The 18,125-nt window shown below is 43.5% G+C and overlaps 1 protein-coding gene across 1 annotated transcript; it reads left to right on the top strand.

Annotated features, from left to right (window-relative positions):
* Window positions 1-4,059: 4,059 nt before the first annotated feature.
* Window positions 4,060-17,261, top strand: WBP2 (WW domain binding protein 2). The gene is made up of 8 exons (XM_083147967.1): window positions 4,060-4,215; window positions 6,083-6,191; window positions 7,462-7,597; window positions 9,851-9,943; window positions 12,160-12,291; window positions 15,187-15,312; window positions 16,281-16,354; window positions 16,785-17,261. Exons 1-8 carry the CDS (start codon window positions 4,157-4,159, stop codon window positions 16,836-16,838), a joined length of 783 nt encoding a protein of 260 aa, XP_083004093.1. The 5' UTR covers window positions 4,060-4,156; the 3' UTR covers window positions 16,839-17,261.
* Window positions 17,262-18,125: the final 864 nt, after the last annotated feature.

Here is an 18,125-nt window from a genome sequence, read left to right on the forward strand (position 1 = left end):
TCCGACTTTAAAACATCTGTTTTGTCGATAACGGCCATGGATCATCTGATTCACGTCAGTTTCTCGACATTCCGCTGGCCGTTTGCGCCGACATACCCACTTTTTGCCACTTACCAGGCAGAACTTTGAATTCCGTCTGTCGAGTATCTATCAAGCAGAGCGTAAACGGGCCGGGATTCTGACCGTCGGGACATTCCGATAGTCGGAATCCCAGATTGTATAACGGCCAAAGTCTTGTCCTTGTGGGGACCAAGGAAACCCACAAGTTTAGCAAGCTCACAATGTAATGGAGAGTAAAATCAGGAATGACAAGGCCCCCCAAACACTTAGATTGGCACAATTGGCCCAGTACTACTTGGTACTTCAACCAATCAGCTCCTGTCATTTGTAAGTACAGTCTAGTCTGCAAGGCCATTAAAAATGTAGTTGGTAGGAAACCTAAAGGAAAATACATAGCCTAAGACCATTTCAGCCACAGAGCCACACACTTGTTTACAGTCGCATTATATCTAGAAAACTTAAGAACAATTTATATAACCAGAAAATACACACAAAAGCTACAGAACATAGAATAAAAAATAACTATCCCATATCAAATACCCAGCCCACATATCATATTAAACTATAATTGTCAGCTAGCTAAACATGAATCTGCAATGCAGCGGGGAGCAGAGTAGGCCGAAGGAACCTCAAAACAAGCAAAACACAACTGAAAATAGAAGAAACAAATTTAGAACAATAGGCAGCTAATAAATACAAAGGCTATATTTAGCATTAGCTCTACTGTTATGGGCCCCATACATCAGCAATCACGATTAATGGATCCAGGGATTTTTTTGGCCAGATAAATGGATTCTACAATCTATTTGACTTGCCCACACATTACAGATTTATTTCAGTGATCGGCAGATTTTTCCATCTAAAGATTGCATCTTCATATCTGGAAATTGCCCAATCGATTGTCATTTCAGCTGTTCATAATGTAAATAGATCAAGAAGACAAATTGGGAATGCCCACACATATAAAAAAGATCCGCAGATAATACCAGATTATTAAGCATGTTTAAAAATCTGATTAAGCAATCGATTGGCGATCCCTATTAATTTTTCATTGGGATTGCCAAAAGGGGGAGCCCACACATCTAAAATTAATTGTGGCAATCATCTCCAGATCTCAGGATTGTCACAATTAATTGCTGATGTATGGGGCCCATTAGATGGTGGAACCTTTAGTATAATATAATGTTCATTTGAGAAACATAAGAAACAAGAAAGTCAATGAGGGGAGAAAGATAATGGACACATCAAAAAGCTGGATCTTGGCATACAGTACTCAGGAAGGATTGATAAACGAGGTGCATGAGCTCTACATACCAGGAAAAAGCAAAGAGCACTGAATTTGCAGGTCTTGGGAGTTTACACTTAGCCGAAAGGAAATGCAAGTAAATTTCCTGGACATCCAAAGTCTGGATACGCCAAGATGGAATGATTGTACCATTTCAAGGACCATTAAGGTATAACGGGAGAAGAACTGCATTTCTGTTCCTGAAATTTCAAAATCAGGAATATTCTTGAAAGCACCCTGGTTAAAGGTGCATGTGAGGGAAGCTGAAGGACCCGTCACCCACTCCACAGTAAAGTGAAGGGAGAAGGCATCCTTGTTAAACTCCAACAGTAACCAGAAATGGGGTATAAGAGGAGTAATGCGCCCAATAGCCTGCTGCCAGATAAAAAGTCCTCCTGGGTTTACCACACCCTCTGCACACCAAATGGAGAATTTCATCCGGGGCGGCACTAAATTTCTTTTAGTGACCTTGAACGACCACTTCCTTCCTGAAGAAAGGCAATATTCTCCAGATACAGTTTGCTCTTATCACCCCACAGATGATATAATTGACCTTTTTGCTAGGCACTATTTCACAATAAAGGTTTCTTTTGGACTGGCTACCAATCAGCAATTCTTCATTGGTCTTCACCCCTCTAATTCACAATATGCACCTTAAAATAGAATACTGACCTCTAATATATGCCCTATTTTCATAGAAAGGTATCTTTACTGATCTCAACCATGTAGAACCGTCACCAGGATATTCACAAGTATCCACACCTCCTGGCCCCTTGGGGCTTCAACTCTCCTCCAATCGAGGCCCTATGTGCACCAAAAGGTTACTTTATTCTTCCCCACAGGATAATAGTTGATCAGGAGGCATCCATCCACAAAAAGATTTTAATCCACAGCAACGACAGGAAGTACAATAAAAACCGAAGTGTGTGTATATATATATATATATATATATATATATATATATATATATATATATATATATATATATATATATATATATATATATATATATATATATATATATATATATTTTTTTTTTAAATAAAAATATCATTGAAGCACATAAACAGTCTGAGTCTATCACCTCTACTCCAAGTGCGGATTGAAGTAAAGGGGTGGGTACCAGATGAAGAAAGGTACGACTCCTAATACAGCCCGAAAACATGTGGGTTTGTGGAGAGAAGCCATAACACGGTAGGAGTCGTACCCACAATGGGCTTTGCTGTGCTGGCCACACTGTCTGAGTCCGGCCAGTCGGGATCCTGACATCGGGCTAATGACTGTCGGAACCCTGTACCACACCCTAAAATTTCAGGGTTAGGAGAAATTAGCAATATTTCCTGAGTCTCCTGTGGCCTCTTTCTCCATCAACTCTCCCAAACCTCAATGGCAGCAACTCCCAGCTCTTGAGTATCTAAAAGTGGGACGGCAGTTTTCTACTAATACAGTTGATGACTACTCTGCTAGATGAGAATTGTGGGGCAGATGTATTAAGCCTTAACAAGAGATAAATGCAAGGGTGATAAGGAGAGATAAACGTCCAGCCAATCACATCCTAACTGACTTTTTTCAAACACAGACTGTAACATGGCAGTTAGCAGGTGATTGGCTGGACGTTTATCTCTCCTTATCACTCTTACATTTATCTCTTGTTAAAGCTTAATACATCTGCCCCCATGTGAGCTAAGCCTTCCCTTGAAAACGTTATGCTGTGTACACACGGTGTGATTTGCACTATCGATTTTGACTATAATCGTATGGTCAAAATCAATAGCAAGTAAGTGCAAATCGTACCATGGTTTGCAGCACCAGATTCAATCCCAATGTGTGGCCCTGCAATGTAAAGTAGAAATAGACTGTGCAGCACAGTCTAAATAATCTGATCGCAAGCCTTTCACAAATTGTTTGATAGATTAATCTGATTAATCTGATCTGAAAGCTTGCGTTTAAAGGAGGTAACCAGATGTTTACTTGGAGTGTCAGGGAAAACGCAGGCAAGCCTAGGCATTTTCAAGGAGGGTCTGTGACATCCGCTTCAGCCTCGATCACACTGTATTGCACAGGCTGAGTAGGTCTTACGCACAGACAAATATCATTCGATGGTGAGTGGCCGATTGATTTGCAGCTATTTGGTGATCAGCCGTGCAGACATCAAGCCATTCTCAGCCTTGCACAGGGTGGGATTTCACTCTGGTGGGGTGGCAGCTATTTGATCGCGGGGCGCGATCAGGACTAAGCCCCAATGTCTAAGTAGACAGAGTCAATAGTGGTCAGTGTAATTTTCCCAAATATTACTGGGAAGATAGAGCTGGCCAGGGTGGAAGGTCCTGTTTCCTGATAACTAAGGAAGCAGGCGATACCACCACCACCTTCGGAGTGAAATAAAAATGTGATCTGCCCACTTGGCCACACAACGGTCCACATCACTTTTTCAGAGGGGTGTGCCAAGTCACTGCACAGGAACCCCAGTGACTCCTCTACTGGAATGTGTAGTTACATAGTAGCTGTAGGGCAGCATGTTGAATACCTTTGTACGACAGGTCTATTCCAACCCGTAAACATGCTAACTTGAATTTCAGACCTTGGACTTCACGCAGAACTCTATTGAAACCATTTTACTTCCTGACTTCCGGGTGTTGAGTCTCCTCTGCTGCTGGCCAATCAGATCTCAAGAGCAGTGTCGGGTACCGTTACAATAACGCTAAAAAAGTGGGCGGACGTGGGTAAGGCGGTTGCTAGGTGACAGTGTCGCCGTGTGCGCTGATTGGCTGCAAGCGTGGTGCGGGAGGTGTGTCACTGCGTATCTGCAACATGGCGCTGAACAGAAACCATCTGGATAGCGGAGGCGTCGTAATTAATAACAGCGAGAGGTGAGTGAATGCCCGCAGTTCAGACGCAGAGATGACCACTGTCATCCTGTCACTACAACCGCCTGACACCCTCCCGGATTCTCATGACAACTCGCAGTGTCAGTGAGGGCGGGGCTCTGTGTGATGGGCACGGCTGCTGACCATTCAGGAGCGCGGAGACTGTAATGTAAATGCGCACCTGTCCTCTCAACACAGACCTGCATGTTGTTATTAGTGATAGTGCATCATCATCGTTGCTTGCCTTACCCTGGGACTGCACTGCAGTGCGTGCCATGCAGGCTTCAGTTCCTAGTATGTGGCACGGAAAATAGTACTCAACAAAAGTGAAACATAAAGTGTTTGTGTGTGTATATTGATCTCTCTCTCTCTCTCTCTCTCTCTCTCTCTCTCTCTCTCTCTCTCTCTCTCTCTCTCTCTCTCTCTCTCTCTCTCTCTCTCTCTAATATTGCATAAATAATAATAATAATAATAATCTCTAGCTAAGAACACTAATATTATAACACTTAAATTCATAAACTAGAACCAATGATTATATAAAATATACCTCATATTTTTTACAGATAAAATTCTATTAAAATATAATTTGTTTTCCCACAAAAACACATTGGGTGAAATGTAATAGGATGAGAGATTCAGAAAGTGAGAGATTTGGTAAGGAATCTCCAGTTTTTAAAGCGGCAATCACACTTCAAAATCAAACTGGTTTTGCCGTGTAAATGATTGCCGCTTTAAAAAACTAGTGAATTCTTACCAAATCTCTCACTTTCTGAATCTCTCATCCTATTAAATTTCCCCCCATAAATCCATATGTCCACAATCCTTTCATAAGGGAATAATAGGAATTCTGTATTATACTCTTTATATACAGTAAGTACTCTCCAAAAATACATGAATTCTTCCCACTGGCTACTCATCATCTAGATGTGCATGTAAACCTGTGTTTCATCCTTCAAGATATAATCGGTACTGTATACCACAATTTCATGCAACAAAGCCTATTAATAATCTCTTCAGTACTTTATTTGTAATTTATACACTATAATTTGAATAATGTTAAAGTTTGTGTGGATTATCTTTATATCTTTTAGAGCTGGACCATCCTTGGCATTCCTGTATAATCTACGGTTATCACCTAGTCTGTGAACTCCACGACTCTGGACGCTGGTAATAATTACCGGACTGTCCAGCGTAATCCCGGACAGGTGGTAACCCTAGTCTACTCACAGTTCAAGGGTATTTTACACCTTTTAAGATACTAAGTGTTTTCCTTATGTACATATATATAGTACTGTGCTCTCTTTTGCCCCATTTTTGGGGGTCCAGTAAGTTTTCCACACTTTTCATACATTTTTCCAGAGTAATCTTTTTGTAGAGAAGATGCGCTTTTACCTTGAGTAGTGTGAATTGGCGTTTCTAATTCAAGCGCACATGTGCACATTTATGCGGTATGTGCGAGTTTCATGGATCAAACTGGCAAATTGACTCCTAGTTCAATTGACCTCATTGGGGTGTATTCAATGCTTCTGCGAGCCATGACAGCAAGCAGGGCTGCCTGCTCGCTGTCACAGCTCGCAGGGTCAGTATTCAACTGACCCCTTCCACGCACCTTTTCCCCTGACATAGTAGTGGCATCAGGAATATTCAACATGTTTAAAAATCCGGATTCCTCTATCCTAAATTAAACCAGTCTGGATCAGCGGTTTTAATTCCCTGATTACCCGACATATTGCCCATCATCTCTTCCCATTGATCACAAATCCAATCAGCGGGACAGCAGTGCTGGGGGAATTCGTGGGAAATGGATCTGCTGATGTATGGGGCCTTTAGTTCTGTGGTGTGTAACTTCGCTGTTCCTGGTTTCTTTCAGTGTTTTGATGTCCTATGAACATGTGGAGGCTACGTTTAGTGACATGGAGAACTCACCAGATGTCTTTCGAGGAACCAAGAAAGGCAGCGTTATACTAACCCCGTACAGAGTAAGCATATAGTTATGGCTGATTTGCAGATGGTGATCAGTGATACATTTACCTTTTCCAATATGTAATACAGTATCTATAATGCAGCACTAAAGCTGTTACTTATTCTGATGTAAACAGTATAGCATCTATTGTGCAAAGTGCAATTATTCCCTCTAGCTAATGGGGTAGATTGATACTGTTTTGCATAATCTGCACTGGGAGCCCTACAATGTGACATAGGGGGTGATTCTAGTTCGCGCAGGGGAGTGATTTTTAGAGACTGCGCATGCCCGGTATTTATGCGCATGCACAGCCTCTGTATGCGAGAGAGCATGGCAAATTGATTATTCACCGGCTGCTTGCACACAGCAGTGCGGAGGGGGGGGGGCATGGGGCGGCGGGCCATCGTCACGCCCATGGGAACGGCCAGTGCGGAGGGGGCGTTTGAATTAATATGCTGGGCGTTCCCATGGAAATTCACCTGTGGTGCAGGGGGCCATTTCTAATTCATTATTGTAATAGTTTACCACATTTAGTAAAGAAAGATGGGCCTAATTGAGCTCCAGTTGTAGCACACAGGTGGCCATCCCGCATGCCGAGTCGCTACCCGCAATGCATCGCTTTAATGCGAGTGCTTCAATAGGGTAGCCCCAGTGAAGCCTTGTTGCAAAGCCTGTCACTGGTTGGCAATGTTTCTGGTCATAACGTTTGTGTGTGGAGTTACGCAGCCGCCATAGCCTGCCGTGCAAATGGTCTGGACACCTTTGTGTTGTCTGGACCGCACCCCTGCAACGCCAAGTCACCGCCCCCCACATGCCATTTCTTAGCCTGCAGTTAAATTTTGAACAATGCCACCACAGTTTAAGGGGTCACGCATGAGCACTGCTGTGTTTTCGCATGCGTGCATTAGCTATTTGTGCAAATCTGCGCTAGTTTCTGAATTAGGCCCTATGTACGATAGACAAAGCCTATTTAATGCAAAACGTTAGAAAATAGAGCCCATAGTCTTCGTTGTCCTACACCAGGGGTAGCCAACTCCAGTCCTCAAGAGCTACCAACAGTTAACGATTTCCAGGTCTCCTCACAGAATCACAAGTGAAGTAATTAGTTCCACCTGTTGATCTTTTAAAATGTGTTAGTCAGTAATTAGTGCCCCTGTGTGCCTGTGAGGTGAGCAAAAGAACCTGAACAGTCACTCTAAAATAGAGTAGGTTTTAATTATGCCATTACTTTGATGCTTAGATTACACTCACAGTGTTCTAATGCGATGCTCCAATTACATCTACAGGTGATATTTATTTCCAAAGGAAGGGACCCTATGCAGTCATTTATGATGCCCTTCTACCTGATGAAAGATTGTGAAATCAAGCAACCTGTTTTTGGAGCCAACTTTATCAAGGGCAGTGTGAGAGCTGAGCCTGGTGGTAAGAAGCAAATGTATTGTTATTTTTTATTGTAAGTCCCATGCATAGGTAGCAGCATTAGAGAAGTCTTGTTTGAAAAGTAAGTGTGTGTGTATATATTACAGATAGACAATGGGGTTGATGTATCAAGTATTGAAAGAGTGAAGAAGTTACCCATAGCAATAAATCAGCATCTACTGTGCTTTTTATTTTATAGAATGTGCTTGATAAATGCTTCCTCAAAGCTGATTGGTTGCTCAAGGCAACTTCTCCACTTGTCCATTTCTCCATTCCTTTTACTGCTCAAAAACTCTAATATGAGGTGCAGGTCAGGGTAAGAAGCAGGGCCGGTGCAAGGCACCGGAGCGCCCCAGGCGAGTCGGGGTGGGGGCGCCCCGTTGCCGGGGGGGTGTACCTGTCCTGCGGCTGTGTATATAAAGCTTGCGGCGGCAGCGGGAGGTCCCTGCAGTCAAGAAATAACGAGCGCTATCCGCCTGGCTACGCGGAAGCGCTTCTGTTGTGAAACCACTGGCCGCACGGCGCACGCTGATTGGCTGAATCTCAGCCAATCAGCGTGCGGCCAGTGTTTCCACATCAGAAGCGCTTCCGCGTAGCCAGGCGGATAGCGCCCGTTATTTCTTGACTGCAGGGACCCTCCGCTGCTGCCGCAAGCTTTATGTACACAGCCGCAGGACAGGTACCCCCTGGGGGGGGGGGGGGGGGGGGGCGAAATGCCGCCCTCCAGTGGCCGGCGCCCTAGGCAAATGCCTAGATTTGCCTAGTGGTGGCGCCGGCCCTGGTAAGAAGAAGACATGAGGAATATAATTATGACATAAGATATGAGCTGTATGATGGGGTCGTGCGGTCTGTAGTTGAGAGATTGGCAGTCTTGACAATTGGTTTCCACACGTAGTCATATTTTTTTTATCCAGAATGAAGTTAAAAGTATATTTTTTCATGAACTGGAGTGCAGAACTTGGGGCCTAATTCAAGATCACTCAGAACTGGATGAAATATCATTAGATGGTTGGAGACCATCTAATGATTTCTCCTGCTAGTGGAGGCATGTGAGGGGTTTCGTTCTCATACACATTCCCTGGCATGGTACCGGGGGGAATCGGCCAGGCGGTGTCTCAGGCGCTCTGTTAAGCTGTGATGTAAGTAGCTTACCGATCCAACCTGAATTAGTGCCTTAGTGTAGTAGTGCCACATAGGGCAGTATTCAATGTCCCTAATCGCAATGTGCAGCGAATCCGCTGCACATTCGCCATGTTACGGAGGGCTGGAGCCCTCGCTGCCAGCCCTCGCTGACACAGTATTCCATGAGGCAGGGGCTTGCTGCCCCTGACTGCGAATGTGAACCGCCGCAGGGAGCCTGAGGACGGCGGCAGGCAGGGAGATGGAAGTGTCCCTGCCTGCCCCAGAACGTATGGGCTGAGCCGGGAGAGCCAGCAGGGGACCTGGTATTCACTGCACCCGATCGTGCATATGTAATGATCGGGAGCAGTGAATATATGAATATCTAATGAGCGGCTCTAGGCTCCCAGCCCCCTGCTGGCTGCTATGTGTAAAAAAAATTATATATTTTTTTAAATTAAATATATATTCATGTGCTATAAGCACATGAATAAAAATAGCATGCCCCTTCTCAGAATCAAATTCCTGATTTTTTTACACCAAATGTAAAACAACAACAACTTTATTTTAAAAGTTCACTTTCCATTTCACCATGAAAAGATGGCGATTTGCTACACGGCGAAAATCACTTAGCAAGACGGCGAGAAGTGCACGTTGAATAGGGTGATTCACTTTCTGACCCCCAAAAATCACCTTCCAACGCGAAAATAGCACAAATTCGCCGTGAAACAGGGCGAATTATCCTCATTGAATACTGCACATAGTCTTCATTCTTGCAAAGAACATCTATGCAGTATTTTTAAGACTGAACTTCTACAAATGTTGTTAATTTCATCAGTCAATTATTATAATGATATAAATGCAATACAAAGCTTTTTAAGCATATGGTTTTTGTCTCCATATTAATGCTCTGTCTTAAAGATGAACTGTGATAAGAATCCAGTTTAATTATATTGTTATTCTATTACCATAAGTGCAAGGATAAAACATAGCTTTGCATTGCTGCTGTGGACTTATATAATATCTGAGTAGGCTGGGACGGTTACATATGTTACGCATCACACATCTAAGTGTACAGAAATGAATTGTAAGATACTGTAGGCAGTAATTGTCGTTTCACTTATCCTATATATGCAGGTGGCTGGGAAGGCTCCGCCACATTCAAACTCAGTTTTCCTGCTGGCGGAGCTATAGAATTTGGCCAGCACATGTTACAAGTGGCTTCTCAAGGTAAGCAGTTTGTTTTCCACTCTGCATTTCCCCTCCTTTAATAATGTGTGGTTATGGTATATCCCACTATTTACTATATTTCCAAACACTCTTACAGCTGGGTCTGTGTGCTTGTTGTTGATGCTGCTATGCTGTGTTTTCACTGGCTATCTCTGGTGCAAACTTGATCAATATTAGATAAAGTCTTTCTAAAGGTGCCCATACACAGTGCAATGCGCACATGCAGTGTGCTAAAGCACCATGCGTTATGAACTAGATACGATGCAATCTAGTTAAAAAAAAAGTACAGGCAGCGCTTACTTTATGTGCTGTGGGATGGAATGTGCGCGGATCACTTAGTAACCATCAGGCGGCTTGCAACACCCATGGTGCCACGCAAGTCGAGGAGGCCAGGAAAACTCCACCCTACAACGAAGATTCATCACCTCTTCCCATCCCCGAAATGGAGGTGACACATCTCTGTTCTCACAAATTAGCATAAATTAGTAAGTAGTGACTACTGCAGCCATTTTACGTGCAACTCCGAATAACCCCTATTGATAGAAATTCATTAGGCTGCAAATTTCTTATGGTGTGTACACACGTTAGATGTGCCTTAAGATCCTATCCATGATCTGATCAGATAGGATCATGGATAGGATCTTAAGGCACATCCGATTTGCATCCTATCTTGACTATATAGTGCAGATCTGCACTATATAGACAAGGCAGCCAAGACTTTCTGGCTTCCGATACGTGAACGCGGATCGGATCGGGATCGCAAGGGTTAAAACCCTTGCGATCTGCATCCGATGTTGATCCAATGCCGATCCAATGTTGACTATATCGTCAACATCAGAAAGGAAATCGGACCGTGTGTACACAGCATTAAACCTTTTTAAATTATGGCTAGATACAAATTGCTTCATTTAGTAAACCAAAAATTCAACTTACAAGTACAATGTGTTGTTGCCCTTTTATTTCCAGTGAACGAAGTACAAGTCGGAGTACAAGATGTAATGAGTGGAAAGTTTAAAAATCAACTTAAATGTAAATACTAAAAATGAGAGGTTCCTCTTGGCAGCAAGATAAGTTATCATAGCATGCAAAGTGTAACCATCTCTAGTGCTGATGTTAGGAAACTCTAGGGACAAAGAGCATGGGCTTCCCCTAAATAAGTTACTACCAGCACTAGGCCTAGACAGACTGTGATGCTATAACTGGGGAACACCAGCTTTGGGCCCCTTTGCCATAGTGCCATCACTAGCCTGTCCAGCACAAGCCTTAACCCTGAGTAACAACATTGCTGTGAGAGATCCTCAAAATAACTGCTACAAATGCCAGCATCACTCACAGCGACTGTTCTTTTAGTATACATAAATACAAATACAGCCAAGTCAATTAATTGAAGCTTATATAAATATGGCACACACAAAAAGTATACTCTGTGAGCGACACTGGCATTTTTAGGGGATATTTTGGTTAATTATCTAGGGCCCGGGGAGTCAGAATGCAAAACAAAGTGAATATTTGCTCCATGTAGTCTCGTACTACACAGAGCATATCTTTGGACTTTCTGCATCCATTAAAATACATTGAAATTAAAAGGATATCTAGCTCATCTTACTGGTTTTAAGGCAATCTTGAGATTACGATATATAATCTATCTGACATTGTGAGACGTTTGGTTTAATATTTATTTTTTTGGCATTTCAAAAAAGTGTTTATTTGCATGGAGTGGGTGAGATTTAATAGGATGAGAGATTCAGAAAGTGAGAGATTTGGTAAGAAATCTCCAGTTTTTTTAAAGCAGCAATCATTTACACTGCAAAACCAGTTTGATTTTGAAGTGTAAATGATTGCCGCTTTAAAAAACTGGAGATTTCTCACCAAATCTCTCATTTTCTGAATCTCTCATCCCATTAAATCTCACCCTTGATTTCAGCAGACTAGGCAAATTGCTAATGGTCATGGCAATTTCTAAGCAGTGTATTTCGGCAAAACTAAAGGTAACCATACATCTACAGATCTGGCAGGTTGGAACAAAATCCAGGTAATGGATGAGAGCAAATGACAGTTGACCATTTGCTTTGAAATGCTGGAAAACCTCCAAAAACTGTCATTCAGATATTACCAGGTTTTTGTTCCAACCAGCCCAATCTGACAATCGATCTGTAGATGTATGGCCACCTTTACCTTAGAAGATCTCCTTATTATTTCTTCTACTGTCTCTCCAGCTTCAAGAGGAGGACCCCCTTCTAATGCAAATCCATTCATGACCTATGGAGGATATGAATATCCACCAACTGCAGCCAATGGGATCTATCCTCCTCCTCCCGCTGGGTATGCTTTTCCCCCACCTCCTACTGGTAAGTGCTTCACAAATACAGTAATAATTTATAGTCTCTAGGCATACAAATTAAAGGTGTCTTTATGTTATCTCCCATGAAAATCAATTCCTTGATGCCCTTAATATAAATCATTGGTACTTGTTTCCTAGCACGGCGCCTGCGTTTTTGATTGTATCCATCGGGTCCTAAAAAATCGATTCGATCGCATCGCATACAACCAAATCGCATGCGATGCGATCAATGCGATTTTTACATCGGAACCAATGTAAAATGGTCCCTGAGACCCGATTTTACATTGGGCCCAATGTTAAATGCCCCCCCAGACCCCAATTTTCATTGTATACCCACCCTGATGGGTCAACTGCCCCCCCATCGAGCACGAAGCTCGCCACGCTTCGGGCACTATCCACGCCGATGTGGATAGTGGGGGTATGAAAAGGTCGGAGGACGCGTACCGCTGCGCTCGCCACGCTTCGGGTTGGCGTTCATCGTGGCGTGGCATTAACAATGGGGGGGGGGGGCATTTCAAATGTAAAATACCCATAAGGGTGGGTATACAATGAAAAATCTGGTCCATTGGCCCATTTAACATTGTTCCCTATGTAAAATCGCGTCCATCGGTCGCATCGCATGCCTTAACTTAAGGCATGCGATGGACGCGTTTTTTTAATTGTCGGGGAAAAGGCTAAAAATTGCCCTGAAATCGTGTCGGTCGCGTCCATCGCATACCTTAAGTTAAGGTATGCGATCACCTGCGACGGGCGCCCTGCTTGGAAACAAGTACCAAATCATTAAATTATAACTGTAAGAAAAAATTGTGTGCATGAAGAAGTTAGCCTAAAAATAAAATACAGAGGCAAAAATGTTATTGTGATTTTATCCTAATAATCCTGTGTGTACTCTGTGATACATTACCGTACAACGCACGGAAACGCATTGGGTCAGCGAAAAGCCGCTGGCATATATGTTTCTACAGCAGTGATTGCAACTTCGAAGCACAGTTTTCAAGGTTTTGGTTTTGCCTGCCTGAGGCAGGAGGAAGAAAACCCCTGTGCTGGCGATCGGGGCTTATTTTACTGTATTTTATTGTACTTCTCAGTGCACCTGTCTACTGCAGGATATTCTAGTTGCTGCTGTTGAAGGACCTTGCTCCCTGTCACTCTTGTGCAGCAGACAGTGGATAGCAGGCTTAAAGGCTTGCTGAGCAGAAGTGTGTGGATTGGTTGGGACCTAGTCAGATAGATACTGATATTACAGCTTTCTCAGCCTTTTGACCTGTAATTTAATTAGATATGAGCAGTTTTGTCTGAAATGGCAAAGAACAGGCCCAAATAAACTATCATTACTGCATCCCATAATTTTCTGTTGTTTGTGACTGTACTCTCGCTTATAACCATAACCCTTTCAGTTACAAAATCAGTGACGGATACACAGATGCGTGTCATTCACTATGACAATGTACTTCCCCCTCATGCTTTTCTTCTCCACTGGGTTATTGATTAACTGACAGTAAATACATTAGATCATTTCTGCTCTTCAAATTACTATCTGCAGTACAGAGATATATAGGGACAGGTGTTCACTTTTCACATACCCGAAATCTCTTCAATGCCTGCTGTGGTTCCGTTTGACAGATCTACAGTGTCTACATAGACAGTCAATAGGTCGACACAGACAATATGTCAACATGCAATAGTTTGACATAGTCAAAAGGTCAACACAAACGGTTGACATGATAAAGGTTGACATGAGATTTTTACAATTTTTGGGGCTTTTTTCATACAATATCATCCATATGGACTTCTGTTGAGAAGGGTAAAATGTGCTGAGCTCAGTGAGGCGCCAATCCTAAAGCACGGCGAATGAAGCGAGCCATGCCAGGGTACGCAGTACATGGGGTCCCGTAATGACAATGTTGACATTGGCACCTTAAAATTGAAAAGAAATCCAGGCCAACCTTTTTTAATATGTCAACTTTTTTTCATGTAGACATTTTGACCATATCGACCTATGAATGTTAACCTTTTTCATATGTCGACCAATAGTGGTTGACCTATCAACTGTCTTTCTTTCTAGACAAAGTCTATCTAATAATTCTTGCAGTTAGCTGCATTTAAAGTTTAATAACCTTATCCATTCAGCTAAGACTTCCATTTCAATCCCCCTCTCCCAGTGGAAAACAAAAAAACAACTAGATAAGAAAACTACACACACAATATGTAAAATTTAAATAAATGCAAAGTGGTAAAGTGCAGGGATATGTATGGTCCTATATAGTGCTCAAAAGTCCTTGAATGGCTTTGATGAGATAGATGAGATGAGAAGAAACAAAACATTATATCTATGTAGTGATCTCCGAAACAGCTAGGAAATATAGTTGGTCCTTTTTTCAAGACAATTCCTGAATAAAAATCCAACATAAATTGGTGTACCTGCCGGACACATAGAGTTGTAGGAGCTACGGTCTCAGGTTTAAAAGTTGCCCTTCCCTATATAAGGGAGGTCTGAGGAACCCAGTTTCAGTCCACTTTATCCTGAATATAGTATACCAGCAGTCTCCACCTAAATGTTTCGACTATAGTAGCCTGTTTTGTATTATAGAGTACAATAGTTCAGTGGTTCTCAAACTCGGTCCTCAGGACCCCGCACAGATCATGGTTTCCAAGTCACCTGACAGGTGCCCTCAGTACTGACTGACACATTTTAAAAGATCCACAGGTGGAGCTAATTATTTCACTTGAGTCTGTGAGGAGATCTGCAAAACATGCACTGCGTGGAGTCCTGAGGACCGATTTTGTGCAATAGTTTATTAGTGATCCATAGGTGGCTTTTGGCCTCTCAGCTGAGAAGCTTTTTGTTCTTCTGTGTTGCACACACTGTGGTAATTTCACTTTATCCTGTATTCTGTTACAGAGTTTTATCCTAGACCTTCAATGCAAGATAGTTCTTTGACATACATGCATCCTCCTCCTCCTCCTTATCCAGGCCCCATGGAGCCTCCATCTGCATGTGCTTCTGATCTGCCTTTTTCTACAGCAGGTACAACAGTCACAGCCAGTAAAGCACTAATCAGTATATCCACGAGGCCGGTTAGCCACTAGTGATATCTCTTGGCGCAGTGTATCCCCTACGACCCATCTTCCCAGGCAGCATGGTCGCATGCCATACATCACATGCGGTCCGTTCACATGTGATTGATCGCATGCGATCCCTGTTCCTCGCCACCAGGAGGAGGGTCCCAGGTCAGATTTGCATGCCGGTCCGACCTCTGACTCAAGTCCAATGTGCAGAAGACCGCGCATCGTACCTGAGGGGATATCACACACATTCGATTTGACCCAATTTCTCATCTCGTTCTGTCGGGAACGGGTGGAAATGGCCCAAATTGAGTTAGTGTATGGGGGCCCTTTAAAAACATGTTTTTATTAGCCAGTAAAAGTAAGCATATGATTATGGGTATATATTTTATTGGTTCCGATAACCCCATACTGTCTATTTTAATTTATAAAAATAAACTATTAACAATTTTTTCCATACCTGCCTAAAACTTTTGCACAGTACTGTATTTATGGGGTTATCCAGAACTGGTTACAGTTTTGTGAAATTCCAGCGCTAGACTGCGGAGGGGGGGGGGGATATTGTGCGTTCAACACTGGGCAGGACCGCCCTGTTCGACGGATCCCATCCTGTGATGTGCCAGCAAAAAATGTATGGCCACATCGCTAAAGCGCTCACACATGACTGGCAACTCCCTGGCTGCAGATACTGTAAGTCATATGTGTACCAAGTTTGATGTAAATTGCTTTAGGCATTCCAGAGTTATGCTGGAACATTCATTCATTCATACATACATACATACATACATACATACATACATCCATATATATATATATATATATATATATATATATATATATATATATATATCTCCTAAGCCCCACGTGGTATTGGCAAGGTGAAATAATGGAATATCTTAAAGCCCATTTATGCTCTTTTTCCTTCTGTAGCTGAGGCCAAGGCAGCAGAGGCAGCAGCCAGTGGTTACTGCACACAGCCCAGTGCTCCCCAGTACATGCCAATGGTAAGTTTTTTTACAGAGAGATTGCTTCTGCAACTAGACACTAAGGGGGGAATTAAATTAGCTGTGGGACTTAATTTGTTAATTTCTAATGAGGTTAGCCCCACTGCTAATGCATGGTAACGGCAGCAAGCAGTAAGCCCCAAAAGCAGTTAGCCCCACTGCTAATGCATGGTAACCGCAGCTAGCCACAGTAAGCCTCAAAATGCCCTACTTACAGTACCACATATTTCTGTTGACACCTTTGAAGGGTGCATACAGCAATGTTTTGGGGTTTGAATCCTATTAGAATTCGGATACGGGATACTCCGTCTGCAAGTAACTTGCGTCCATGCATAGCTGTGCTGACTCATTTTTGCAAACTGACATATAAAGTTAAAATCCCTCTAAAATCAAAGCTAAGAAATGTGACCCATCTGTCTTGTTTCTTTAGGACCTGCCTCCGCCACCTCCCTATTTTCCACGAGATGAAAAGAAAAATCAGTAAGAAGCCCTGTACGAGGCAACACGTGTTATCCAAGCTCTTTTCATTCCTTTATAGCTTGTAAACTTTAACCAGATCTTCTGAAGACACCAGTTGTGTAACATTCCTAGGAAAGGTCTTCCTTCCAGTGGATACCCCATCACACCATTAAATGTATCACCGTGTGAGACAAGCTTTTCTAGCAGTTGAGGAGTTTTATTAAGAAAGCCATTCTAACACTGTTGTGTCTTTCAGAGTGTCACAGGTGCCCAGTCCCTTTCTGCTTCCATCAGTCCAGTAGCAGCCTGCACTATGTAGCATACTGCCATATAACGCATGCACTAATTCTGATTGATGTGCATATGCAAAACTAAATAAAAAATAATTTATTTTGAAGTAGTATTAAAATGAACTGTGAATAATATATATTAAAATTAAGTAAATATCTATTGGTCTTTTGTGGTGATAATATTCGGTGAGTATTTTGCCTTTATGTGTACTAAGGGGGTGATTAGCAGTAGTTGGTTCCTGCTTAGTGAGCGGCTGAATGCCGTCTGCCACCTGGCCGAACGCCCGCCCCTCCACCATCGAATCCCTGAGATAACATGCAAGGGGATGTATGTGAACACATCGCCTCGCATGCAGCCGAAGGGGAAAGAAATCATTCGATGATCGCTGACCATCAAATGATTTCTCTCCCCTTCGGAAATAAGTCAGTATGCAGGGCCGGCGCCACCACTAGGCAAATCTAGGCATTTGCCTAGGGCGCCGGCCACTGGAGGGCGGCATTTTGCCCCCCCCCCCCCCCCCCCCCCCCGTGCCGCCCGGGTACCGGTCCTGCGGCGCTGTGTATTTAAAGCTGGCGGCGGAGGTCCCTGCAGTCCGTTAGAAATAACAAGCGCTATCCGCCGGGCTATGCGGAAGCGCTTCTGTTGTGAAAACACTGGCAGCACGGCGCACGCTGATCTCAGCCAATCAGTGTGCTGCCAGTGTTTTCACAACAGAAGCGCTTCCGCATAGCCCGGCGGATAGCGCTTGTTATTTCTAATGGACTGCAGGGACCCCCGCTGCCTCCGCCGCCAGCTTTAAATACACAGCGCCGCAGGACAGGTACCCCCCTCCCCCAGCACCGGACAGCGCCGCATGACAGGTACCCCCCTCGCCCGGCACCGGACAGCGCCGCAGGACAGGTACCCCTCCCCCGGCACCGGGGCGCCCCCACCCCGACTCGCCTGGGGCGCTCCGGTGCCTTGCACCGGCCCTGTCCGTATGAACTGACTTTTATTTCTTTTGGTGTCCGCCGAAGAGGAG

The sequence above is a fragment of the Crinia signifera genome, chromosome 6, assembly GCF_055691185.1.
Source record: "Crinia signifera chromosome 6, ASM5569118v1, whole genome shotgun sequence".
NCBI classification, from domain to species: Eukaryota; Metazoa; Chordata; class Amphibia; order Anura; family Myobatrachidae; genus Crinia; species Crinia signifera.

Coding starts and splice junctions, on each gene's coding strand:
- WBP2 (XM_083147967.1), top strand. CDS start 4,157: ATGGCGCTGAACAGAAACCATCTGGATAGCGGAGGCGTCGTAATTAAT. Junction 6,192..7,461: donor TTATACTAACCCCGTACAGA/GTAAGCATATAG, acceptor TTACATCTACAG/GTGATATTTATTTCCAAAGG. Junction 7,598..9,850: donor TGTGAGAGCTGAGCCTGGTG/GTAAGAAGCAAA, acceptor CTATATATGCAG/GTGGCTGGGAAGGCTCCGCC.